Here is a 26,228-nt window from a genome sequence, read left to right as displayed (position 1 = left end):
AACAAAGAGAAAGTATCAGCGAGCTAAAAACAGGAGGCTCCTCATTCATCAGCACCGAAGCCACGCCCTCTGGCTGTGTTGTGATGGACCATGTCCATTGCTAACCACACGGTCAGTTGTGCTTTCTCACATTCTCCTTTTCTCAGCCACACTGGACCACAACCATCGTGTGTCTCAACACACACCAATTCTTCTGTCAGCGCAAGACACTTTTCAGTTGCAACACAAGATGAAATCAACCCCACATTCCACTTATTGCCTCATAGATGATTGAATCTTGACACAAGGATCATTCACACCAGTAATCTTGGTCTCAGCTCAAGACCTGAGGATTACACAGAGAAGAAATAACCCTTGTCCCCAGTGCTTTTAAGGGTTCTGCCTCCTGGATGCCACCCTTAATCCCGCCAGGTCTCAAACACACCACTTCACCCTCTCAAAGGACATCTTTCGCGAGCAGGACAATATCAACACATTAGTTACAGGAAAACAAGAGGCCTCCCTTCCACGGGGAATGGGGAGCTTCAAGGGCTGTGGAACGCAATTTTTGCATTAATACAGTTTTCTCGTTTCAAAGCAATGTCGAGGCATGCAGCTTGTTAGATTTATAGAAAGCCTGGTCTCTCAAGACTTTCCAAAGCGAATGGCATCCATCAAATTAATTTCCTTGGGGATTGTCGCAAACACGGAGAATAAAGAGGCCCAGACCATTAAACATCAAAAGAACGTTCTAAATGGTAATTAAAGTTCTATTATATTTTCTTTTTCTGGGAGCAGATTAGATTATCTCAATTGAGAATATTATACTATCAAAGCTGACAGTGTGAATGCGGGGAGCTGGCTGCGAGAGCGCTGAATACTGCAGACAGCTGTTCATTCAAGTTCTACAAAACACAGGGAAGAGGGAGGTGACGGGGCTGAGGGGATGCTTACCAAGCCGGCACATGTAGACACAGCGACAGAGGACGAGCTGTCGTTTCTGATAAATCCCTGATAGAAACACCTGGGCACCGAGGGTTCCCGAGTCTCTGAAGCACCATCTTTTCCAAGTACCTGGACAATAAAGTGATTGCTCAAAATCGCCGAGGGCTGAAGTTCTAAGTGGAGTTCCTGTCCAAATGCTGAAAATCGGTAATGCAGGGAGCTGCTGGCACTCGGCGCCGCCCGCTTTCTCCTGCCGCTGTGCAAAATGTCGTGGGAAATATATGACCCGCCCGAGTCCACTTCTACCGGCGTGACAAAGACGTAATCTGCAATGGGAAAGGTTTGGCTGTCAGCACCCAGAGCCTACAACGCCGAAGGGTAGGGAGCAGGGCACAGTTTAAAAACATCTCTGTTTGTACTGCCATATCCCTGGACTACAGAGAATTGAGCCACTCCTGAAAAGGAGAATTTTATGGTCCTGACAGCTTTGCCGCAGCAATTCCTACAGAAACTAAAATCTCTCCAAAAGTCAAATACTAGAAGCCTCACTGTCTGCAGAGAGCGATGGACTTTGGAATCTATTAGTCATAGAGCCAGCCATACATAAAAATTGATTTGGTGGCAGACAGTATCAGTAACTATAAAACCATAGAGCAGAGAAAGAGATCTTTTTTGGGTTTTTTTTTTTTTCCCCAGGCGAGGATATCTTTGTGTTCAAACTATATTGGGAGTATTTGGGTGGGAGGGGCAAGATTCAATTTCAAATGATAACTCACAGGGCTGAGATGAACTTGAGATGACGTCTCAGATACTTAACAAGTAACGGCAGTATTGTATTTCCAATATTAATTATATGCGATAATAAAACTCCAGCACTTCCATCATTCAAGTTTTACTCTGAGCTTGCACTGGGACAATTCTGTTTAATCGTCAGCATAAAAGGGAGTGGCTACATAAAAATGCCTCGAAGTTGTCAGAACTTTCCTATACAGTCGGAGGTGGAAAACTGCTCAGACATGTTGGTGGGGGCGTGTCAGATCAGAGCACACCTGGAAAGACGTGTTTAGAAATACCTTCACCATTGCTCCCTAGAGCAGGGCTAATTGCTGCTTATCCCAGAGAGGGGGAACTCAACAATTTGCTGCTTGAAAAAAAAAAAAAAAATGAGACCAGCACACTGTTTTCTATCACACAACATTGAAACTGAAAAGGAGCATCCCACAAAGTGACCGGGAATATGCCCTCTGCACATTAAAAACTGCTCTGCATTTTCACTTTCTAGGCACAGAATGGGAAACTAATTTGGATCATGTTTAGAAAGATTCCAAATAACGAAGAGGCGTGTTGTGTTTGAGTCACTGGGGTCCTTGGTGACTGGAGGAGGAAAAGAAAGAGGAATTTCCCTTTTCCCAAAATAGTCAACAACAACAAAAAAAAAAAAAAAAAAAAAGAAGAAGAAAAAAGGAATGAACAGAATCCCTGTAGCTAGCAGGGATCTATGAGTGATATTCTAATTGGTCCTACATTTAAAAAAAAATCCCAATATGACAATAATTTTCCACTGCCTTCTTCTGTTTAAGAACCATCTGTGACTCCCTCCCCCATTTTCTCCTTCACTCCTTTAACTAGAAATATTATCTCATTGACATGCATGTTAAAAAATAATTGAAAAAAAGTGTTTTTCTCTTAACCTTAAAAAAGTGAGCAGGATATATACGATTTCTCTTAAAAGTCTCTACTACATTGCTTTCCAGGGTTCTTAATTAAACGCAGCTTTTTCTTAGCAACAAACCACCTCCTTGTTTTGTATGGGAAACACCAAAACCTAACTGAGAAAACCATCCCGGACACATGCTCCTAATAGTCTCTGTAGTTCGTGGATTCTTACCTCCTTGTCCCAAACCATGCACAACTCTGCCTGGTCTTAGTTGAAAGAACATGACGATGCCTTATCCGGCCAGCCTTCCACGGAATCAGCCTGCAAAGCCCCCCACCCAGACACCTGCTCCTCGTTTGTTTCCAAGCAGAGGATGACTGAGCAGCCTGATGCTAATAGTCAGTTCTTGATGGGCAAAGGCAGCCAGAGCCTCTGCAGTGAGTGATCTGATTAATCAGGCTCAGGGGCTGCCTAAAGATGAGGTCCTTACAGGTGGTAGCAGGAACAGAGGGGACCTCCAGCCATTCAGCCCTCATCAAACAATGAGGGGTTGTTTTAGAAACTGCAGCCAGCCTCTCCGGTTGGACAAAAGGTGAATTTCTCAAGGGCAAATTCCTCCCCCTCTCCTGTCCCCTCACTCCCCCACTCCCTGGTGCCACAGGCTTTCCACCATGACTCTGCCATCCCCCCATCTCCCCAACATGATCCTTGGTCCCCTGAGAGGCTAAAAGTGATAGAACCACAGCCAAACATCAAGGTCTTGCTATAGATACCACGGATCAGGGATCAGCTGGTCTCTGGTAGCTGATGGGAACAATGAAAATGAGGAATTTTTTTTTTTTTTTCCGGGCGCCAAGGAGACGTTAATAAATGACAGAAGTAGAGGGTATTTTGGAGATGTGCAGCTGGGGGGGGGCACTCAAAAAAGAGACCCCTCCCACCCCGACCTCAAGCTACCTGTTTCCTCCCCCTAAAAGCAGTAGTTGGGAATCGATGACAGGAGGACAGAGAAAAAGAGAGAAGCGAGGAAAAGGGAGAAAGGGGCCAGGAGTGAAGAAGCTTGGGGAGGGAAGATGGGGGAGCAGAGCGATGGGGAAGAAGGGGGTAAGTTCTTTCCCCCACCAACAGTTCTTCCCTGCCGGCTTTCCAGGAAGAGCAAGGAAATGAGGGAAGGTGCCTTTTGATATCAGCCACCTGGTCAACGTCCCTTCACTTTCTAATTTCTCACTGCAGCAAAGATTTTTTTTTTTTTTTAAACCAGCCGTCTGTGAACGAGGGAAAGTATTGTTTTCTCATTTATGTGACTTGCAGCTCGAGGCACTGATTCTTTTGATAAGTTCAGAGTCCTGGCCACATCCCCCCTCTCCAAACAGGAACCATTCCCAGGTCGCGTGCACACCTGCCAGGTTGGGGGAGGGGTGAGCTCATCTACCTTTTCTCTCTTTGGGGGGGGGGGGGGAGAGAAGGGTCAAAGTGCCTGGAAAGGCCTTTCTAAGGGTAGAAGGCGAATACGAACCATGGTTTAATCCGCTGCCGCCGCCGACCACGCTGCTGTCACCGGCTAAGGCTGAGGCGACCGACGCACAGCAGAGGCAGCACAGCTGGAGCGCCTGTAAGAGAAAAGGTGACACCTCGCGTGAGCGGCGCGGCGGGGCTGGCATCCCGGCCACCCGCTGTCTGCGCGCCCCTCGCCGGGCACCTGCCTGGGCCACGCGCCCTCGTCCCACGGGCCCCCAAGGCGGGCCCGAGCGGACGGCGGGGAGGGCGCACGCGAGCAGGAGGGCGCACTCCATGGTCAGGTGCGGGCGCGGCGGCTGCGGGCGGCGCGCATTCTCCCCGCCGCCCGGGAGCGCGGCGCTCCAGGTGCGGCGCCAGGTGGGAGCCGCCGCCGCCGCCGCTCACATCGCGGGCCGGGCGCGCCGGGGCCTCTCTGCTCCGGCCGCCTGCGCACCTCCCTCCCGCCGAGGGGCTTGCGCGGCGGCGCCTGCGGCTCCGGGGGGCGGGACGGGGGCGCCCCGGGCCGGGGCTGGCGCGCGCCTCGGAGCGCAGACGGCCGGGGCACTCTGTCCGCGCCCGCCCGCCCGCCACTCTGTGCGTCTGTCTGTGTCGGGGTGAGCGTCTGAGGCGCCCGGGGCCGGCAGCGCCAGCTGGCTCCCCCGGCGCGCCGGAGCCGAGCGCCCGCCTCTCCACCGCTCGGTGATTGGCGACCAGCGGCTCCCGGGCCGGTCCGAGCCCCCGGGCTGGTGCAAGGGCGTGGGATTCCCCGCTCCCGCTCCGAGGGAGGGGGCGCAGGGGGAGGGGAAGCCGGGGGAGAGGGAGAGGGAGGGGGAGGGAGGGACCGATCGCGGAGGGAGGGAGGGGAGCGCCCTGGGCCCGGCTGGGAGAGCGCCACTGCAGCGCACGGAGAGATGAGCTGAGCACAAGAAGCTCAGGTGAGGGGCGCGACTCCTTTCCCTGCCTGCGCAGACTTCGCTTTTACTTAAGTCGTCTGGCGAGACGGCCAGGTATTAAGCGTTCTCAGTATCTTCAAAGTGCCTGGCACCCTCGCCCGCTTTATCTCACTCACCTGGGGCCCCAGCCTTGCAAAGATGGAAACTCTTAACCCCTTATCCTGGATAAAGATGAGGAAACGACTCGGCTGGGCTCGAAGTGGCCTCTCTGCTTAAACAGTAATCCCGCTCACTTGGTCATTCGCAAATCTCAGGCGGCGTGGACAGCTGGAACCAGGAGTCTTGTTGCCGCCTCCAGCGTGTGAAAAACCAGGCTGGTTGGCGGGGGCCTCGCCTCTGCAAGTGACCATGTTTCCAATTCCTGACGATCATATCCTGGCCCCCAGACACAAAGACATACAGACACACACACACCGTCACCTGCGGAAATCAGCCCTAAGCAGTGCCGCCTTCACCATGAATGCACCCCGTTTGCTGCGCGCCTGCTCATTTACTCAACACGTTTATTTGATCATTTGATCCCTACTGTTTGTGCGGATGAACATAATATATTCTCCTCACAGGCTAAGGGAAAAGATCCTCAAGGGATAACTCAACAACCCCAGAACCAAAATGATCACAAATACTGTCTAGGAAAGGAATGGGCTCCTGAAAATTAGAAAGGGGAACCGCAGAGTTCAGTTCCATTGGGAGGGGGGTGGATAAGAGTATGTGTATAACTGGAAGATGTCTCTTAGGAGCTGACATTTCAAAAAAAAAAAAAAGGCCAGAGAGGAGTTTCCATTGTGGCTCAGCAGTAAGGAACCGGACTGGTATCCATAAGGATGAGGTTTGATCCCTGGCCTCGCTCAGTGGGTTTAGGATCCTGCATTGCCCTGAGGTGTGGTGTAGGTTGCAGACTTGGCTTGGACCCTGCATTGCGGTAGCTGTGGCATAGGCTGGCAGCTGTAGCTCTGATTGGATCCCTAGCCTGGGAAAGGCTTACAGGCCAGAGGGAGAGGCAGAAACAGCGATGGCCAGGTCAAAAGGACCTTGTAGGCTGGGGTAATACATGTAAGAAACTTGGATTTAAAGTGTGTGTGTGGAATTCCTGTCATGGTTCAGTGGAAACAAATCTGACGAGCATCCATGAGGATGCAAGTTCAATCCCTGGCCCCACTCAGTGGATTAAGAATCCAGCATTGCTGTAAACTGTGGTGTAGGTCCCAGAAGCGGCTCAGATCCTGCTATGCTGTGGCTGTGGTGTAGGCCAGCAGCTACAACTCTGATTTGACCCCTAGCCTGGGAACCTCCATATACTGTGGGTGCAGCCCTAAAAAGATATAAGAAAAGGGTGTGAGTGGATGTGTGTGTTACATATGTGCATTTATGTATGTGTGTAAGAGGAAACACTGTTTTCATGTGTGGGTGTGGACTGGGGATGCTGAGGCAAGGCCAGAGGGCAGTAAGTCAGGAAGCTGTTGCTAGAATTGAGGTGAGAAATGACAATATCTTGGCCCAGGGTTGAGGCAGTGGAGGTGGTTGTCTACTTGCTTCCAAGGGTACCCAGGTGGCTAAGAGGAGGTCCACATCACAGCGTAGAACAAGCGAGAGCTCAGTGTACATTGTCTGTTTCATTGGGTGCAGCCATGAAGACGTAAATCTGGGGCTGTCGAAGCAGAGAATGTTGCACAGCTTCTGCCTGGGGGGATCATTTTGCAAAGGCCTCACAGCGAGAAAACCCAGGTTCAACAATCTCTGGGGTTTCGCAACACAATCTCTTTAAGCTCCTATGGCCTCTGTGTTATAATCTGTGAAATAGGGATAAACACAGTCTATGAAAAGGATATCCCAAGGATTAAGTGAATGTTCTTCTGAGCCCTTTATAAGTGGGCTTTAAAAATAAGAACAGATGATAGCCTGTATTTCTGTTACGTCATCCTATATCAGACTTGAAGGCGCACCAAAATTGCCCATGATGCTGGCTCGAAATGCAGATGCTTGGGCCGCCAGCCATGGAAATTCTGAATCAGTAGGTTTGGCGTAGGGCCCAAATGTGCATTATAGCCAGTGCCTATGGGTGATTGTGACACAGGTGACTTCAGTGTTGTATATGATTTCAGTGAAGAGCTGTACACTGAAAAAAAGCTGGACATGAAGGACATATTATAAGCTAGGCCACGAAGCAATGAACCAGATTAAAAAAAGGACAGTGGGCTGGATGGACATTATGGTCAGCCTTACTCTAAAGGAAGCTGGAGGGGCACAGAGTTTGTCCATACTCAGCAGGGGAAAAAAAGTGTCCCTCACCTACATTCTCCAGTGAGATGCCTGCTTCTAAAGTCATCCACAGCTCTTTGGTTTCCCTCTTTTGCACCCAGGAATAGAAATTCCTCAGAATGGCAAGGGTTTGAGTCTCAGAGACCAGGTCTTACCGGCCCCCTAGGCCAGACTGGTGCTGCTCACCCTCAGCACTATTGATCAGCACTCTGGTTCCACAGCCACCACTGATTTTGCAGCGCTTCTCTTACTCCTCCAAAACCTTTGTACCCAGTATATCCGAGCTCTTGATAGTTTGGTACAGAAACCAAGACCTGTGTCTCACATAGTCCCATATGAGCCAAAATTCTCATTCTCTTCTTTTGCAGATGCCCAGGCCCAATTTCTCCAGACCAGTACACAAACACTGCCAAGCCATAACTTTGGGGGTGATTTTCCACACTCAATATTCCGGGAACTAGCCCTGCAATATGTATAAATGGCCTCTAGATGGTGACAGAGAGTCAGGAGCACATGGTCCTCTCAGTTATGACTTGGAAAAGAACACCTGCTTCTAAATTACTTGGAAATGTAAATATTAGCTGATTTTAAAATTATAAATCAAAGACACTATAAAAAATATCTAAAGTTCCTAGTAATCCATCTCAGTCCCATTTGAGCTGCTATAACAGGACACCATGACCTAGCTGACTTAGGAGCAATAAAAATGTATTACTTCCAGTTCTGGAGGCTGGGAGGTTCAAGATGAAGGCACCAGCAGATTCGGTTGGTGTCTCATGAAATCCTGCTTCCCGGTTCATAGGTGGTCTTTTTGCTATGTCCTCACATGGTGGCAGGGGTGAGGGATGTCTCTGGGGTCTCTTTTGTAAGGGAATGAACTCCTTTCCTGAGGACTTAGTCCTCACGACCTCATCACCTCCCAAAGGCCTCACTTCCAAATGAGAGCACCCTGGGGGTTAGGTTTCAGTATATGATTTGGGGGAGGGGGCATAAACATCGCATAAACCAATGGGAAAAAGAAAAGCAATCTCTATCATATTGTGTTCAGTCAAACTTAGCCCAGAGCCTTGGCACCCAAGCAGGCATTCAGTAAATCTTTGTAGGAAGGAAAGGAGGGAAGAAGGGAGGAAATGGTGGGGAAATTGAGAGATGGCACAGTTTCATTCTGACTTTCCCCCTTTTTCTGTCCTTTAAAATCACTGGTTCACTTCTAGGCATTGGTTTCTCATCATTTGACACTGATATAAATTGAATTTTTTTTTTAAAAAAGATGCTGTGCTCTAAATCATGTATCTCCTCCTGGCCAGAGCAAGAAATAAATGGCGATCCCCATTATTTATCCACTTTCCCCTTGATCTCTGCTGCATGAAGACACAAGGGCCTCTTCCACAGAAAGAAACATTTAGCGCCTCTCCCCCCACAGCTGACTTTCACAGAGGGATGTTGCCTCTGATGTTTTAAAGCTGTACTGAGTGGCTCGTCAGGATTCATTTAACAGATTCCTGATGGCTTCCTGTAGAAAGTAGCTCCATGTCCAGAGAGAAGATGTCCAAGGTCCTATATCCAAGCCTAGAACAGTATACAATAGAAACAGAAAGTAAGACTTGGAGTTCCCATTGTAGCTCAGCAGTATTGAACCTGACTAGTATCCATAAGGACGTGGGTTCAACCCCTGGCCTTGCTCAGTGGGTTAAGGATCTGGCATTGCCGTGAGCTGCAATGAAGGTCAAAGACAAGGCTTGGATCTGGTGTTGCTGTGACTAAGGCATAGGCTGGCAGGTGTAGCTTCCACTCAACCCCTAGCCTGGGAACTTCCATATGCTGCAGGTGCAGCCCTAAAAAACAAAACAAAACAAGACAAAACAAAAAAAGAAAAGAAAGGAAAGAAAGAAAATAAGACTTAACTTATTTCAACACAGTAGCCAAAAAGAAAAATAAAGAGATGGAAATGGATTTACATCCTTGAGCCCTGAGAGGCGAGGGCTGCCTTCTGGCCGATGTCTCAGAAACAAGGTGCAGCTGACAACACTGTCCTCAAAAACAGTGGGGAAAGTGGGATGGCGGAAGAGGATGACAACAAAGAAGCATCTTCCTTAGAGAGAACCATCCAGAAAGATAAGGCATTTGACACACAAACTAAAGACATGCAGGGACTGTGTTTTATAAGTGACCGCAGATTATCTGCCAACACAGTTTAGGAAGGCATCACCAACAGCTCCCCCTCCTCCAATTCGATTTAGGCTTGGATTACACCTTCCTGGGACACTGGCGTCGATTTCTTCTCTTGGCATCCTGTGCTTGTCTCTGAAAAGGCTTTCTCTCCTCATCTTCCCTCTGTTGATCCCTCTCTGTCTATACCCACTGCTTTCCTGCTCTGTGTTCAGTCTTTTCCCAAGCCCTACCACGAAAAGCAGCTCGCCTGCCCACAGCTGAGGAGGCAGCATTAGAATCAGACCCCTATGCCCACAACTGAACTCAAGGCCACGTTCTGCACTCAGCTGCAGAGCAGAACGGAGACTTTGCAAGAGCTCTGGAAAATATCAGGCTGCCTGGGAAAGGGAAATGACTCTTGTCTACCTCCTGCATTTGCTCACACTCCACCACCAGCTCTCATCACGCCCAGGTTTAGACATCTGCCCGGATGATTCTCAAACTCACATCTCCCCCACCAGCCAGTCCCCCCGAAGCCCGGGACAGCCAAGACTGGCAACGACGACTACAGCTAATCACAATCACCTGGCCAGTTGTTAGAACTGACGTTCTTGGGCATCCCTCTGAATATTCCAATTAAGTGGGTCTGGGACGAGGCCCAGACATCTGTCTTTGAACCGACACCTGCGTGTTGCTGATGTAACTAAATATATTACAAACCCGTAATTGTGGCCCACTGGACTTACACCTCCACGTGAACGCCAGCACTGCTTCCCGGCCAATAGGATTTAAAGCTTCTGGGCTGCCTTGGACTCATTTCTTATCCGTGGAGGAAGCAAAGTATAATAAAAAGGATAAAGGACGGGCTTGGGCTTGGATCCTGGGCATAGTGATGAGTGGGAAGTATTTGTTGTTTGATTAGCATTTGGGACTTTGGAGAGGAGATGTGAATTCTAAACATTTCCATCTCCCTGTTTTCTGGTTTAATTCAGAGCTGCCCAAACATACTAACACTTTCTTTTTGACAAAAAATTATTGGCCAAAGAGGTGGGCTCTGGATTCAAATGTGACCTGTTAGAATCACTCCCTGGTGTTGATCTACTTGGGTGAATGAACCCATCTTTCAGCCAAGGTTATCAGAGTACGCAATTAAAACCTAGATTCGTCAGCAGCCATCCTCCTGAGCTGCAAAAAATGAAATCCATCAAGTAGGAGGGAAAGAGGAAAATACACACGCCCCAGTTGGAGACCATGATTCCTGTACCATTTCATGTAGTCCTTGAAATCACTGCCATTTAAGCCAAGAAACTTCTCCCCAATTCCTTTCCCCTTAAAGTGGGTCTGGAATGGGTTTCTATCACTTTCAATGAAAAGAATCCTCATATTTTTGCTATGTGACATTGAATGCAAAAAGTCCCTATGTGCCTATCTCTTGCTCAGGGTGAAGCATCCCTACTTCACATGTTTTTTTCATGAGGGTTGAATAAAACATAAACTATCTGATGCAGAACCCCAAATCACTGGTGCTTGCTTCTCCCCCGACCCACCTTTTCTTTTTTGAACTTCTTTGAACCTTATTCCATTTCCTGAGGCTGTGAACGGCTGCTCAGAGACAGAGTCCCTCAGAATCCTCTTTCATCCAAACTCCAGGGTGGAGCCCGGTATCTCTCATTCAATGTCAGGGCTGCAGCTCCAGGACACAGTGCCCGGGTGCACCTTTGAAAATGAGGTTCCCTTCTTCACTGAGGCTGGAAGGCAGCGGCCAGAAATTGGAAGCTGTGCAAATTAGGACAAGAGCGCTCCCTCTGGGTTCATGACTCCTTTGGGGACAGGATTTAAAAGCCGCAGACCTGCTGGATTTCATTTCAACTCAAGCCCAGACAGGACAGAGCTGTCCACGGGACGGCTGTCCACAGAGCTCAGGTTGGGGTGCAGTCTTTCCTTGCCAAACTGACTAGGAGAAACGCATCCCACCCATTGCTAGGCCCTGCATTACGATTTCTAAATTACCAATTTCATCACTTCCCCCATTTACTCAGCATCATCCCCACAGGTTCCCACTCTCTCCAGGTGATCTTCCGAAAGGCTGGACCGTGCAGGTGCAGGTAAATGCATTACGACCTGGGTCATTTACCCTTCACGTCCTCTGCCCCCAGCTTCCTGAAAACGTCCCCACCAAGGCCAGACTCCAAAGGATAATTTTGTAATCATGAAATGATAAAAGCTATTTAAAAGTACAGAAAATACAAAGAGGTAGACCCTGCTCCTTTTGCTCAGAGAGAGCCATTAAACATGCTTAAAAGAAACTGAGCCTTTGCTAGGGTATCATCTTTAAATTGTAGCATTTGAAACTCGTGATGGCTGCCTCCATTTCCAAAACCTCTCCCCTGCTAGGCTTCCAGTCATTACCTTGTCCTATTTTTTTCCTTTCTCATTTAATTACTTATCAAATAATTTCCCTCCTTTTTTTAAAAAATGGCTGCACCCACGGCATATGAAAGTTCCCGAGTCAAGGACTGAATCTGAGCTGCAGCTGCAGTTGCAGCAATGCTGGATCCTTAAGGCTGGAGACCGAACCTGAGCCTCTGCAGTGACCCAAGCTGTTGCAGTCAGATTCTGAATGCACGGTGCCACAGTGAGAACTCCCTCCCTGCCTTTTGATATCCCTTTAATGTTGGTCTCTGCAGATTTCCACTTCTGCCTCATCTGTTTTCAGGAGAGAATCTCTTTCGTTCCTGAAGGTTCAGGTCCATCTGATTTGCTGGTGTCTCCCAGGTCTTTTTCCAGCCCACGTCTCTGTTTGAAGCTCTAGACACACATTTCCAGCCACACACAGGGCATTTTTAACTGGATGCACCAGAAGCATCTAAACTCAATAAGGCACCAAGCATGAACTACTAGCTACTCTCCATCTGCCGCCACCAGGTACTCAGAATCTCAAACTGGGACGTTTGGGTGCCTACCCTGGAAGTGGGAAGAGGGAGATATTTGCTTTTCCAATGATCAGCTTTTTTATACAATATTTAAAAGCCACACTCCAGGGAGTCCCTGCTGTGGCTCAGCAGGTTATGAACCTGACTGGTATCCAAGAGGATGCAGGTTCAATTCCTGGCCTCACTCAGAGGGTTATGGATCCTGCATTCTGTGAGCTGTGGCATAGGTCACAGACATGGCTCAGATCCCGTATTGCTGTGTCTGTGATGTAGGCTAGCAGTTGAAGCACGGATTAGGCCCCTGGCCTGGGAACTTCTGTATGCCTCAGGTACAGCCCTAAAAAGTAAAAAACAAACAAACAAAAAACAAATCACACTCCATTTACAGTTATTACAAAGTATTGGCTCTACTCCCTTTGATGTACAATAATACATCCTTGAGCCTGTCTTACACCCAAGAGTTTGTACCTCTCCCTCCCAAACCCCTACTTGCCCCTCCCCCTCTTCCCACCAGTAACCAACTGGCTCATGCAACTGTGAGCCTACTTCTTTTCTGTTATATTCACTAGTTTTTGGTCTTTATTTATTTTTGATGGGGCGGGGGAGATATTGGTCACCAAACCTGCTTTAGAAATGCCTCAGGACCAGTCCATCATCCAAATCATGCCTGCCTTAATCTACCCCTCAGCACCTGTCACCCCTTCGACTTAGAGAGGGGCGTCTCATCCAGGCCAGATTCCCCCCATCACCCTGGCTGGGTTGGGCTGGGTTAAATGCACCTCCTCATGTTGCCACATCACTATTCCCTGGGTCTCTGCTAGGTCGGTGAGACAAGTGCAGTGGAGGCCTTGACCCCACCCCAACTACCACGGGCTCCTTAGCTGCTAAGGGAAGGACCATGCCATTGTCATCTCTGTTCCTGGGACCAAGAACAGGGCTCGCTAAGAGTAATACTAGGTCAAATCAAAACCTCCTGGGCTGGAAGGAAGATGACCCAGGCTGCTGAGACAGGCATTTGCTATCTATCACCTGCCCAGCCAGCCCTGACCAGGGAACCTGAATACCCCGTCTCCCATGAGGAACAAGTTCCCTGACAGACTCCACAGCTGCCTGGGAACCAGCTCCAGCTGTTTTTACGGTTTTCACTCTCTCCCTTACTCCCCAGCATAGCTTCATTCCTTCTTCTTCCTGTACTCTCCAATACACAGTGGTCTTTCTTTTTTTTAACCCTCTCTTCCTAAGCAAACCTTATGTTTTTGTGGTTGTTGGAATAAGTCTAAGTGCCTTGAGGCTCACTCTGGTCAGTTTAGCCTTAGGGTTCCCCACCTCAGCTGATGTTCTCAATCTGGGTGCACAATGGCCACGTCCCACCCCCCAGAGATTCTCAAAGAGTGGGTCTGAATGCTCATGGCGAGGGTTGTTTAAAGACCCCTGGCTCCTGGTGAATCTAATATGCAGCCAGCCAAGCCCCAACCATTGCCTGGAATCTCTGTATTCAGTGCGCCATCCCCAGACCAGCAGCATCCTCATCACCTGCAGCATCTTCAGACCCAGGCTTGGACCTGAATCATATTCTATGTTAATCAAGAACCCGCATGAGATCAAGGTCCCCAGGTGGTTGTACACACAGGAACATTTCAGAAGTGCTGCTTAGGTTCAAACAGATAGCATGTTAATACCCCTGGGCAATAGTCTGCTCTCTATAAGCCTCTGTTTCCCCATCTGTAAGACGGAGATAAAAATAGTACTGTCTCCCCAGATAAGTGGATTAATAAGATGTGGTACTTCTAGACAATGGAATACTATTCGGCCATAAAAAAGAATGAAGTAATGCTACTGCAGCAACATGACTGCAACTAAAAATTCTCATACTAAGTGAAATAAGTCAGAAAGAGAAAGACAAATACCATATGCTATCACTTATATGTGGAATCTAAAATATGGCACAAATGAACCTACTTACAGAATAGAAACAGACTCACGGACATAAAGACTTGTGGTTGCCAAGGGGGAGGGAGTTTGGAACGGACAGGGAGTTTGGGGTTGGTAGATGTAACTAGTACATTTAGCATGGATAAGGAATGAGGTCCTACTATATAGCACAGGGAACTATATCCAGTTCCTTATGATAGAACATGATAGAAGATAATATGAGAAAAAAACATGCATATAAATGTATGACTTGATCACTTTGCTGTGCAGCAGAAATTGAAAGACTATTGTAAGTCAACTATAATTAATTTAAAAAAGCTAAAAAAAGAATGGATAAGCAATGAGGTCCTACTGTATAGCACAAGAAACTATGTCCAATCTCAGACCCTGATGGAAAATAAGATCAGAAAGAGAATGTATGACTGGGTCACCTTACTGTGTAACAGAAAATGGCACAATATTGCAAATCAACTATATTTTAATAAAACATTAAAAATGAAAAAAAAAAAAAGTTCCGTCTCCCAAGGAGGGAGGGAGGGTGAAGGTGACTGTGACAATCCTCCGGTGAAGTGCTGGATAAGCCTCATTATCATTCATCCTCTGTCTCTCTCCATCCCTCCACCTGCTATGATTGGGGGTGGGCGAAGCAGGTACCCTTTTTGTTTCTAGGATGCTGGCTGTGTTATCCGGGGAAGCACAGCCAATAGGAGGCCAGCAGATGCCGTTTTCACATCCACACTGAACGTCTCCCGTTGTGAGCACACAGGGAGGGGCGGTTCCCTTGATTTATCTGCATCCCCCGAAAGACCACCATGCTCTGGGCTTCTAGACACTCTACTGACCCAATTACACAATCACCAGTTCCCTGAGAGTGCTGTACGCAGCCCGCATCCCATTACATGGGCAGTCTGTTTCCAGAAGCTGCTCAGTGACGTGGCCCCACCATGACTGAGGCTGGCGTTTCCACAAGGCTGCAAGTCACAATTTCAAGAGGCAGATTATTTAACATCAGTTATTAGAACTCAACTGGCTTTGGCAAGGAATTAATTTAAGGAACCCAAGGTGCCAGAGGGGTAATCGTAAAACGGATGGCGGGGGAGGGGTTCTAATTTTTAAAGCAGTCTGGGATCTATTTAGAGAGGCTCCAAACATCAGGGGTTATGTCCAGACTGCAACCCAATCCTTTATATTGCTCTCTTTCTGAGAGTTCTAGCATCCCCCATGACTGGATGCAGTCTTTCTGGGGAAAGCTAACATTGAACTGGGACATAATAGCAGCCTCGGGACCTCAGAGCCCATGTGCCTGCCCTGAGTACTGGACGTTTTTATGTGCGTTGCATTAAGAGCCACCATCTCTTTGGACAAAGGGGGGAAGCGCTTCCATGGTGGGTGGCCCCAATTAAACCCTGTGCCTAGTGAGTTTCCGCCCAGGCTGACTGGAAGGCAGCCAGGGCTGATTAGAAAGCAGGTACCTCAAATGGCCCAGCGCTGCCATAATGAAAAGCCCTGGAAAACTGCTAAATGACACAGAGGAAAATCATTACAATTGAAAGCCCTCCCACCCCAATCCATGCTCCCTCATGCCTTAAAAAAAAAAGCCATCTTCAGAATTGCCTAAATATTGCTTTGCCCAATGAGTCAACTGTACAGAAAATGAAAGATCTCTCACACACATGCGGCTTTGAACACACGGCTCTAATTAGGAAACACTTCTTTGGATTTAAAAGCACAGAAGGAGAATGCAGACAAAAACAAAACAAAAACAATCCCCCTCCTGCCAAGAAAAGAAGCAAATTGCCACATACACCATGGAGCTGACAAGGAGGCGTACTATGGAAGGTTTGCAGATAAGACTTAATTTTAAAATAATATTTGTTTTCCTTTTGTGATGACAAAACCAATACAAGCTTTTTGAGAAAACCTTGAAAAATAAAATACAATGAGAGAATAAGACTGATTTATCGCCCACCCCTTCACAATGACCGTAGATAACACAGTATCTTTCTTCTGCAAGCACCGTTTTATATGGTTGCGTCTGCACCCTGAATACTTTGTGTCTGGGTTGTTTCACTAGTCTGAGATACAGAATATGTTGCAGGTATTAAAAGTCCCCCTACCATCGTTGTTAATGGCTAGAACATAATTCATCAGTGGCATGTAACATAACCCACTTAGCAAAACTCCGGAAGCTCCCTTGTCGTGGGACAGCTGAGTTTTTAACAATAATGGCAGCAGCAGGGACATCTACACACACACCCCCAAAATGGGGAAGAGACATGGGGACTCTCTTGAGTTACACTGGGCCAAACATTATGCCAGGGAATGTTCTGTAGGGTTCCTCATCAATGGCACTCTGAGAGTGTTATTCCAACCCCTTTTCACAGAGAAGGAAACTTGGGGTTCATTGATGGGTGAGGTCACCAGCCAAGGTTACCGAGTTAGGGGGCAGAGCCAGGGTGATGACCCAAGTCAAGATCATGACCCTTCATCCTTCCTCCTCAGCCATTTGCACAAAGCCGTGTACCCCAAAGAGCATGACTTGGGGGCCAAGCCCGGTTTGTCATGTACCATGCCAAAGATAAGCACGCAAGGACTACATGGTTCATAAATATCCTAATTCTACTTTGAATCTCACGAGTATTATCACTAAGAAACCCAGCAATTGCATCCCCAAAATATGACATTTGTGAGGCCGTCTTTTCCTAAGAGGTACAAGGAAAATTTAATTTTAGGAGAGTTCGCACTGTGGCACAATGAGTTAAGGATCCAATGTTGCTGCAGCCATGGCTCAGATTTGATCCGTGGCCCAGAAACTTCCATATACCATAGGTATGGCTGAAAAAGAAAAAAAAATTTAGGTGTTCCCTCGTGGCCTAGTGGTTAAAGATCCAGTGTTGTAGCTGTTATAGCTCTGGTCACTGCTGTGGCTTGGGTTCCATCTGTGGCCTGGGAACGTTCACATGCCACAGGGATGGCCAAAAAAATTAAATTTAACACAAGAAGGATATTATAGGTATAGTTAATAATGTAGATATAGGGGAGTTCCTGTCGTGGCTCAGTGGTTAACAAACGACTAGCCTCCATGAAGATGCAGGTTCGATCCCTGGCCTCGCTCAGTGGGTTAAGGATCTGGCATTGCTGTGAGCTGTGGTGTAGGTCACAGACTCAGCTCAGCTCCTGAGTTGCTGTGGCTGTGGTGTAGACCAGCAGCTACAGCTCAGATTCAACCCCTAGCCTGGGGACCTCCATACGCTGCTGGTGCACCCCTAAAAGACAAAAAAAATATTTTTTTTAATTAAAGAAAATAATGTAGAACTAGAAAAACAGAAGCACAAAGCATATGTAAGTTTCAGAAAGCTCCACCGTGGTAGACGGAGACTCTGGTTTGGTTGTGAAAGAAATAGTGATAAGAACAACAATAATAAAAGTTTCTCCCACTATTTAATTCCTTACTTGGTGGTAGGCCCAGCACCGTTCACATTTAAAGAAAAGAAGTCTCAAAAGTGCTTTGCAGTATAGTTGCCTGATCTGGAAAATGAAAGTAAGAATGCACAAAGGAATTAAGTAATTTCCAGCTGACATAATCTGGCTAAGTGGCAGTGGTGGAATTTGAAAGCGGGTCTGCTCTTTTCCAGAAACACACATAAGATCCATCGCACCATCCTTTTATTGGGTAGCATGAAGTGTTGAGCCAGTGGGCACCATCCTTCCCACTCCCATCATGGAGACAGGAGTTTCCAGTTTCCAGGGAGTCTTAATGGAAGAAGATATTGCGCTTTTGGGGTCCAGTAGCTTCTGGGGTCCAGATGTCTGTGGAGTCATTCCTGAAGCCTTGGCCAGACCAGACCTCAGCTGGGAATAGGCAGCATTTGAAATTCATGCTTAACTTGCAGAGTTACACCACAAAGAACCTTCATTGTTGATCTGGGCTTTCCCTGGGTACCAGAATACTAACCCAGGCAAGTCATCAGTCTGATACAGATGGCATTTATATGCTCAAATGATAGGGGAAACGTATTTGAGAGAAGAAAAATCAGGGGCCTGCTGGAGGGAGGAGGAAAGTGAGGACAAAAAACTTAAGAGAACAAAAACCAAAGAAAATAACCATCAAATGGATGCAATATAATGCAAAGGTAGGTAAACCACTTAAGTGCAAAGGTGGTACTGAGCAAAAGGGTAGCCTCGCATATTAAAATTGGTGGGTATTACATTTTTACAGCTATTTAATTTTGACCCTCACAACACCCCTGTGAGGCTGGTAATATAAATAGCAATTGAGAAACTCTAAGCTAGAACACAACATGTATTACAGACTTTAGCTTTTTGCTATTTCTTGGGCTGCTCCTGCGGCATATGGAGGTTCCCAGGCTAGGGGACCAATCGGAGCTGTAGCCGCCGGCCTACACCAGAGCCACAGCAACGCGGGATCCGAGCCACGTCTGCGACCTACACCACAGCTCACAGCAATGCCGGATTGTTAACCCACTGAGCAAGGGCAGGGACCGAACCCGCAACCTCACAGTTCCTAGTCGGATTCGTTAACCACTGCGCCATGACGGGAACTCCAGGAACTTTTTTCATTCCATCTCTATATTAAGCCAGATGATGACTAACTTTACCCTGTCCCTCAAAATGTGACCACAAGTGGTGTGATCCCTAAATCCCTTGTGCTATTGGAAGGTAAGTGGCTTGCCAGAATGGAAGTGACTTCCAGGAATCTGCCTCTCACCTTTTTCCTGGACTCCCGACCTCTGACCTCTCCACATCACTAGCTCTCATCTCGTCCACTGTTCTCTCCTCTGTCCTGCATCAACCCAGACACAGAACATGGCACCTTCTGTTTGCCCGAAACCACTCAAGAAAGGCATTCATGTCTATAGCAGTTGTCACTAAAGTTTGGGGACCCAAAAGCATTTTTTTTTTTTTTTTTTTGCTTTTTAGGGCTGCACCAGAGGCATATGGAAGTTCCCATGCTAGGAGCTGAATCAGAGCTACAGCTACTGGCCTGTATCACAGCTACAGCAACACCAGATCCAATCCACATCTGTGACCTACAACCCAGCTCACAGCAACACTGGATCCCAAACCAAATGAGTGAGGCCAGGGATCAAATCTGCATCCTCATGGATACTAGTTGGGCTCCTTACCATTGAGCCACAATGGGAACTTCCTGTTTTGTTTTATTTTTTTAATTATGAAAAAACACTGCCTTGGTCAGTGTTCTCCAAAGAAAGAGAAGCAAGAGGACATATGGAGATATGTTAGGGAACCATTGACGGAACCTGCCCACCTTGGCCAGGCGCAATAATAGCCACTTGCATGAGCTGTCTCACAACAGGAGGCCCTAACAAGGAACATGATGCTGCCCTGAAAACTAACCAGGAGGATTTGGGAAGGACCAGTAGGAGGGAGGAGTTGACCAACCTCCCAGGATCCTTGGCGCTGGAATCCATCTTGGCCGAGAGATGTGTGCCACCAGGAAGGACCCCGAGCCAGACCGGGCATGGGTGAGGAAGACGACTGGCCAGAGACAACCTGGAAACTAACCCCATTCCCATAAAACCCGAGGCTGCAGCCACATGGCAGAGCAGTTCTCCTGGGTTCCCTCACCCCCCCTGCTGCCCTCCACCTGGACCCCCTTCCCAGTAAGGCCTTCTTCTTTGTCAGCACATATGTCTCCTCAGACAATTCATTTCTGAGGGTTAGACAAGAGCCCCCTCTCAGGCCCTGGAAGGGGTCCCCCTTCCCTCAGCAGACAGAGAGCAGGGCAGTTATTATGAGGGACGGGCTCCCTCAATTATGGAGGCTGGAAGTCCCACCATGGGCCACCTACAAGCTGGAGGCTCACAAAGACAGAGCCACAGTTCCAAAGGCCTGAGCACTGGAGGGGGGCGGGGAGAGGGGCAGGCAGTGCTCTAAGTCCCGACCCGAAGGCCTGAAAACCAGAAGCCAGGATGTCCAAGTGCAAGGGAAGGGGAATGTCCCAGGTCAGGCAGAGAGAACAAATTCTCCCTTCCTCCCACTTTGGGGACTTCTTGTTCTAGTTAGGCCCTCCGGGGATTGGATGATGGCTACAGACATGGGTGAGGGCTGATCTCTTAACCAAAGCTACCCACTCAAAACCTAATCTCTGCCAGAAACACCCTCACAGACACACCCAGAAATAATGTGTTCTGGGTTATCTGGGCATCCTTAGCCCAGTCAAGCTGACACATAACCTTAAGCACCACAAGTCCACATAAGATGCAATTTACCATTTTAACCATTCCGAAGCGTAGCATGCAGTGGCATTAGTGCATCCACAATGCTGTACAATCATCCACCATTGGACGGGTTTACATCATGGAGGTCTAAACTGATTTAAAGTGATAGCAGATATTCTTTCCTCGTAAGTCATCTGGCCACCCATCAGGTTGTGTGAGATCTCCTTAAACCCAAAGACACCTCTCCCTGCCTCTCCGTTTCTCCCTGACCTCCAGTTCCAGGCCTATCTTAGCATACCAAGTAACTCCTTAATGTGCTCTTGCAGAAATAGAAGGTCATTCATTCTGTGCTTCGCTTTTCAATTTAACAGGATAACAGAAGCACTGATGTCTCAGACCCTATCTCTACTCCCCAGCCTCCATAATTGAGGGAGCCCGTCCCTCATAATAACTGCCCTGCTCTCTGTCTGCTGAGGGAAGGGGGACCCCTTCCAGGGCCTGAGAGGGGGCTCTTGTCTAACCCTCAGAAATGAATTGTCTGAGGAGACATATGTGCTGACAAAGAAGAAGGCCTTACTGGGAAGGGGGTCCAGGTGGAGGGCAGCAGGGGGGGTGAGGGAACCCAGGAGAACTGCTCTGCCATGTGGCTGCAGCCTCGGGTTTTATGGGAATGGGGTTAGTTTCCAGGTTGTCTCTGGCCAGTCGTCTTCCTCACCCATGCCCGGTCTGGCTCGGGGTCCTTCCTGGTGGCACACATCTCTCGGCCAAGATGGATTCCAGCGCCAAGGATCCTGGGAGGTTGGCCAACTCCTCCCTCCTACTGGTCCTTCCCAAATCCTCCTGGTTAGTTTTCAGGGCAGCATCATGTTCCTTGTTAGGGCCTCCTGTTGTGAGACAGCTCATGCAAGCTGAAAAGATACTAATTTCTTCATGGCTATGAGAAATGCCGTTTCCATGGGAAAGAGGAAATACTAATTATCCGTTTAGGCTTAAGAGAAAAAAATTGATGTTGTTGTCAACTTTTAAAATATAAAAGGTGGAATACATTCTCTCAACTATGGAGCTAGGAGGGAAACCAAGCCAGATCTTTCCATTGTTAATTCAGATTGACTGGATGGAGCCATTTATGAAGGTTGATCCAACAGGTTATAACTGGCATGAATCTAAGCTCAGATTTCTCAATGGGAAGCCTTTCAAACTATCCTCAGGCTCTCGCTTCTCTCTGACCTTTAAACACTCAGTATTGTTGTCAAACCAAATTCAGGTCCACTCACCCAAGTGCAGTAAAGCCAATCTACTGGTACCTGGTTGTAGTGAAGGAAAGTGTATCATTTATTGCAGGGCACCATGCAAGGAGAATGGGTGGCTTATGCTCAAAAATCCTGAACTCTCCAATGGGTTTCAGCAAAAGTATTTTTAGAAGTCCAATGCGCTATCCATTGTGCCACGGAGCCACCTAGCAAAAGTATTTCTGAAGGTCAGGTAGAGGGGCATCCCAAGTTATGCGATCAGTTCGTGCACAATTCTTGGATTGGCTGATGGAGCGCTAATAGGGTGGTACCACAGGGGTTAATGGAATCAATCCTTAGGCACCAGTAGGTCTGGGGCTAGGTGCTCATGGTCATTAAGTAGTTAATTTCTCCCATTTGGTAGGGGTTTTAGCATCTGTCAAATAACTCAGGAGGTGTGCATCAGGAGTTAAAGCAGAGGGCGGGGTGGGGGTGGGGGCCTGTCTCAGGAAGGCCCCATAGGGTCTTGCTCTGTTATAGTATTTTGCTCTGTCACAGCAAAGAAAATTAAACCAAAACCTAAAATAAAGCGGGATGGCTTTAGTATTGGGCTTTGAGCCTCTGAGACCTAGGGGCTATGTTAATTGTTATCTTAAACAGTAATTTTCAACCCGGGACATTCCCTATACCCAGGGGACATTTGGCAACATCTGGAGACATTTAGGATTGTCATAACTGGGCTAGGGGTTGCTACCAGCATTTATCGTACAGAGGCCAGGATGTTGCTAAACATCCTACACTGCATAGAGCAGAACCTCCACAACAAAGATTTATCTGGTCCAAAATGCCAACAGCGCCAAAGTTGGGAAATCTGGATCTTAAAGGTTATTCATTTAGCAAACACATATTAAGCATAGTCTATGTATTATATCTTGTGCCAAGCATTGTAAAACTTGTGCCTGTTTCTCTACCATAACTTCTTTTTGTGACAATAATGATAAATATCCAATGAGCATTAAAGGGTACAGGGGCCCATATTAACTCCTCACATATCTAATTATTTCCTATCATCTTCATAATGTCATCATCTCAAATGATAAAGTGGAAGCTCAGAGAACTTCAGTAACTTTCCTAAGGCAACACAGCATTTGCCTTGGGTTTCCTGATTTGTAATAATCACACACAATTGCCTACCCAATAAAAAAACCACTGGGAATCCTAGAACATACCTCATAGGGCTGTTATAGAGATTATTTATGTTACTTCACTTTTTTGTATTTAATGCCTCCATGAATAGAGTAGGCTTTCACGCTAGAATCTTGAGAATGACTTTTGCTATGGTGGGTGGTTTGAAAGATGCTTGACTGTCGCTTGAGGTAAGAGAGGACAGGAAGTCTAAAAAGAGGCCATGATTGTAAGGGATCTTGAATGCCCAATTATCCTCCAGGAATGAAGCTTTGTTGAAGACCCACTATAGGAGAGCATGCGCATGTGCATGCGTGTGTGAGCGTGTGTGTGTGTGTGTGTGCATGCGCGCACGCGCGCTGGGCAGGGGAGACAATGCATGCAAGCAGAGAGAGAATCCTGGTGGACAATATTGATAAGGAGGCCCTGGACCAACTGACAAAAGAAAATATCTCCATGTCTTAGAATCTCAATCCCCCCCTTTCAGTAAATGTTCCTATTTCCTCACCAGGTGAAGTGTACCCTCTCATTTTACCAGGATCCTCTGAGAAGGAGTAAGTGTGCAAGGATATTCGGGGTGTGTTTGTAAGAAAAAACGGGGAGGATCCAGGAAGTCTTAGAAGCCCATCAGCCCACAATGTGGGTCTGACCTCAAGGGAAGAAGAGATGGAAGGATGACTGATGGGCAGCACCTTAGACTTCTGGGCCATCTAAGGAAGCTTCCAGAAGGCCACAGAAGAGGCCTCAAGCCAAACCTAGCCATCAGAGGCACTGTAATTCCTCAGGATGAGCCTGCCTTAGTATCACTGCAGCATTCACCCACTGGACAGGGCAACGCACTGGAAGTGTGGCCGGAACCCAAAGGCAGGAGGGAATTCAGTGCACAGTAGCTGAGCCCTTGGTCAGGTCAGATGCCTTCGCATGACCATGCAGTTACTTTTAAATGTCTAATAAAACACATACAAATCCTCTGCCTTTGATTCAACTAGACATGCAGGTACTCAAACACACGCCCTTTGGGTAAGCAGTGTGTCACCTGCCTGTCCTCTGGATCGTGCATCAGTTTGCGGCGCTAGCTTAAAACCAGTGAGCTCACCTGTTTGCAGGGCACATTATGCATGCCCCTCTCTGTGTGCAGGTGAACTCCACCCTACTTCTCCCCAGAACGTCCTATTATTCTGTTTCATTTCATAGTAAAACCATAGTATCTGGCCCTCCTGTTTCTTTCTGAAGCCACTAGGCCCAGGATCATAAGCTGTAAACTCTGTAATCGTGTGTCAACAATCCCTCCCTGAGATGAGCTCCAAGCAAATCAGGCAGTCCAGTCATTATCCCGCTTCTGCTGGTCCTGCCCATCTTCCCCAGGGCAGCGTGGATGATGTGAGAGGCGACACTGAGCAGCTGGACCCTGGCCAGCCAGCTGGGAGTCCTTTGGTGGGACCTGAAATAGTGGAGCAGCAGGGCAGATGGAGGTGAGGGGCTTTTAAGATCCTACCTGAGTGCTCTGTAGGTGGCCCCAGGGCACTTGACTCAGATCCAAGAGAGGCACCTGGCTCCAAGCTGGCATGGAGCCAGCTTCAGAGGGTAAGCTTACTGTGAATGATGGTGTCTGGCCTCAGAGCAGGCTTTATTGTTGTGTGCCCCTTTAAAATTAATTCCTCAGTGAAAGATGGCTGAAACTTAAGCCTCCCCAACCTCCCTCTCTGTTTTATTTTCAGTTGCAGGCACTTGTCCCTGTTGAGAATCAGGAGAGCTCTACTAATAAGCAAATCCTTGCTAGAAATTGAATCCCTGAGCCGCACCAGGCACAGCTGTTGAAATATGGAAGTTCTCCCAGGTCTAGAAATGACTGAGCAAAGAGCACACCTGTCCATTCTCCAGAGCATCCAAGGCTGTGCCTGGTGCAATAAATAAAGAAAGGAGGATGTCTCAAAAATGTTTGGAACAGACTGATATCAAAACTATCTTCCAAAAATGTATATGGGGTAGTGCCATGATTCTCAAATCATGGTCCTCAGACCAGCACCAGCAGCATCACCAGGAAACTCACTAGACATGAAAATTTTAGACACACCCACACCCACTGAATCAGAAGCTCTGCAGGTATGACCAAGCCCTCTGTCTTATCAAGATCTCTGGGGATCCGATCATCACTAATGTTTGAGAATCCCTGCTCTAGAGACAGATTATTTTTTTCACCAATAACCAGAACATAAGATAGTTTAATTGTGTAATAATTATCACAATGTATTTGTTCAAATGTTTATTGGGCTAGACTCTGGGCTCAGTGTGGGAAGGTATTATGGTAAATGAAGAGACATGGTCCTTGATCCCACAAGGTCATCTTTTTGCCCAGAGAACTAATATTAATCAAACACAGAAATAAATGTGTAAGCGCCAGTTATTTAAGGGGCTTTGTAGAAAACTGACAGACCTGATCTAGTCTGGTAGATAAAGAAAAGCTTCCGTGAGGAAGTGCTGCTCTTTGAGATGTAAAAGAAACACAGACATTATGTTGGCAAGCTTTGGAATAAGGTGGCTTTTCGGGCAAAGGAAACAGTACATGTCCAGACCCTGAAGCTTGGATGAAGTTGGCTTGTTTAAGGAACTGGTAGAGCATCAGGGTGGCCAGAATGGAGAGATCAAAGGGCAAAGAACTATGAGATGGGATGCCTCAAAGAGGTTTGGAACCATATTAAAATGGCTGTCTTTATGATGAACTCTGTGGCATCCAAGGAGAAGTCTGAAGATGGGACACCATGAGCAGATCAACACTGGGAGAAATCCCACTCAGGTTGGAGGGCGGAGACTGGGTTGGGAAGGGACAAGAGTGGAGGGAACAACGAGGAAAGCAGTGCAGTTGCTGAGGCCAGAGACGAGGTTGGGAGGCCAGTGTGGGGAAGGGAGGGATGAGAGACTTGGAAGGAACTGAGAGACACTTGGGAGGAGCGGATCCTGGGAGGAGGGAGACAAAGGGATTTAGAACGAGGGCTGTTTCTGGCTTCACAGCTAGAGGAAGGGGATAACTCTTCCATGAAGAGCACTGAGTCTGAGACCAATATTTTAAAGTATTAAGTGTAGGCTGTCCTTGAAACCTACAGGGATAGGCCTGGGGTAGGATCTCGGAGAAAAGATTAGGGCTGGAGCTGTCACAACGTGATGGGACCCACGCGCATGTGTCTCAGGGCTGAAGCACACGGAGCCTAGAATGAGAAGATAATAGGTCTCGGGATCTATCCTGGAGGAATGCCGACATGTGTGACTCATGTGTAGCAAGGGCTTGATAAATGCTTCCATCATAACAT

The 26,228-nt window shown here is 47.6% G+C and overlaps 1 protein-coding gene across 19 annotated transcripts in view; it reads right to left on the bottom strand.

Annotated features, from left to right (window-relative positions):
• Positions 1-26,228, bottom strand: part of ADAMTS18 (ADAM metallopeptidase with thrombospondin type 1 motif 18) — a 476,216-nt gene that overhangs the window by 161,476 nt on the left and 288,512 nt on the right. For 5 of the 19 annotated variants that reach the window (XM_084959536.1, XM_084959540.1, XM_021093765.2 and 2 more), the window contains exons 1-3: positions 4,285-4,539; positions 4,098-4,191; positions 934-1,250 (exon numbers count right to left, since the gene is read on the bottom strand). Coding sequence is in view for 7 of the 19 variants with exons in the window: in XM_021093765.2 (XP_020949424.2) it covers positions 934-1,250; positions 4,098-4,191; positions 4,285-4,374 (501 nt within the window). In the remaining 12 variants the exon portion in view is untranslated. Of the gene's footprint in view, positions 1-933; positions 1,251-1,700; positions 1,824-4,097; positions 4,192-4,284; positions 4,540-5,147; positions 5,549-26,228 lie in introns of those variants that run through there. The other 14 variants (XM_084959538.1, XM_084959530.1, XM_084959544.1 and 11 more) reach the window with 8 other exon arrangements.

The sequence above is a fragment of the Sus scrofa genome, chromosome 6 (assembly GCF_054392235.1).
Source record: "Sus scrofa isolate SSC_HxYL_T2T_F1_AM1 chromosome 6, Sscrofa_HxYL_maternal_Yorkshire_Landrace_v2.0, whole genome shotgun sequence".
Classification (NCBI taxonomy): Eukaryota; Metazoa; Chordata; class Mammalia; order Artiodactyla; family Suidae; genus Sus; species Sus scrofa.
Note: the sequence above shows the minus strand (reverse complement) of the source record. Positions and strands in the feature narration are given on the sequence as shown.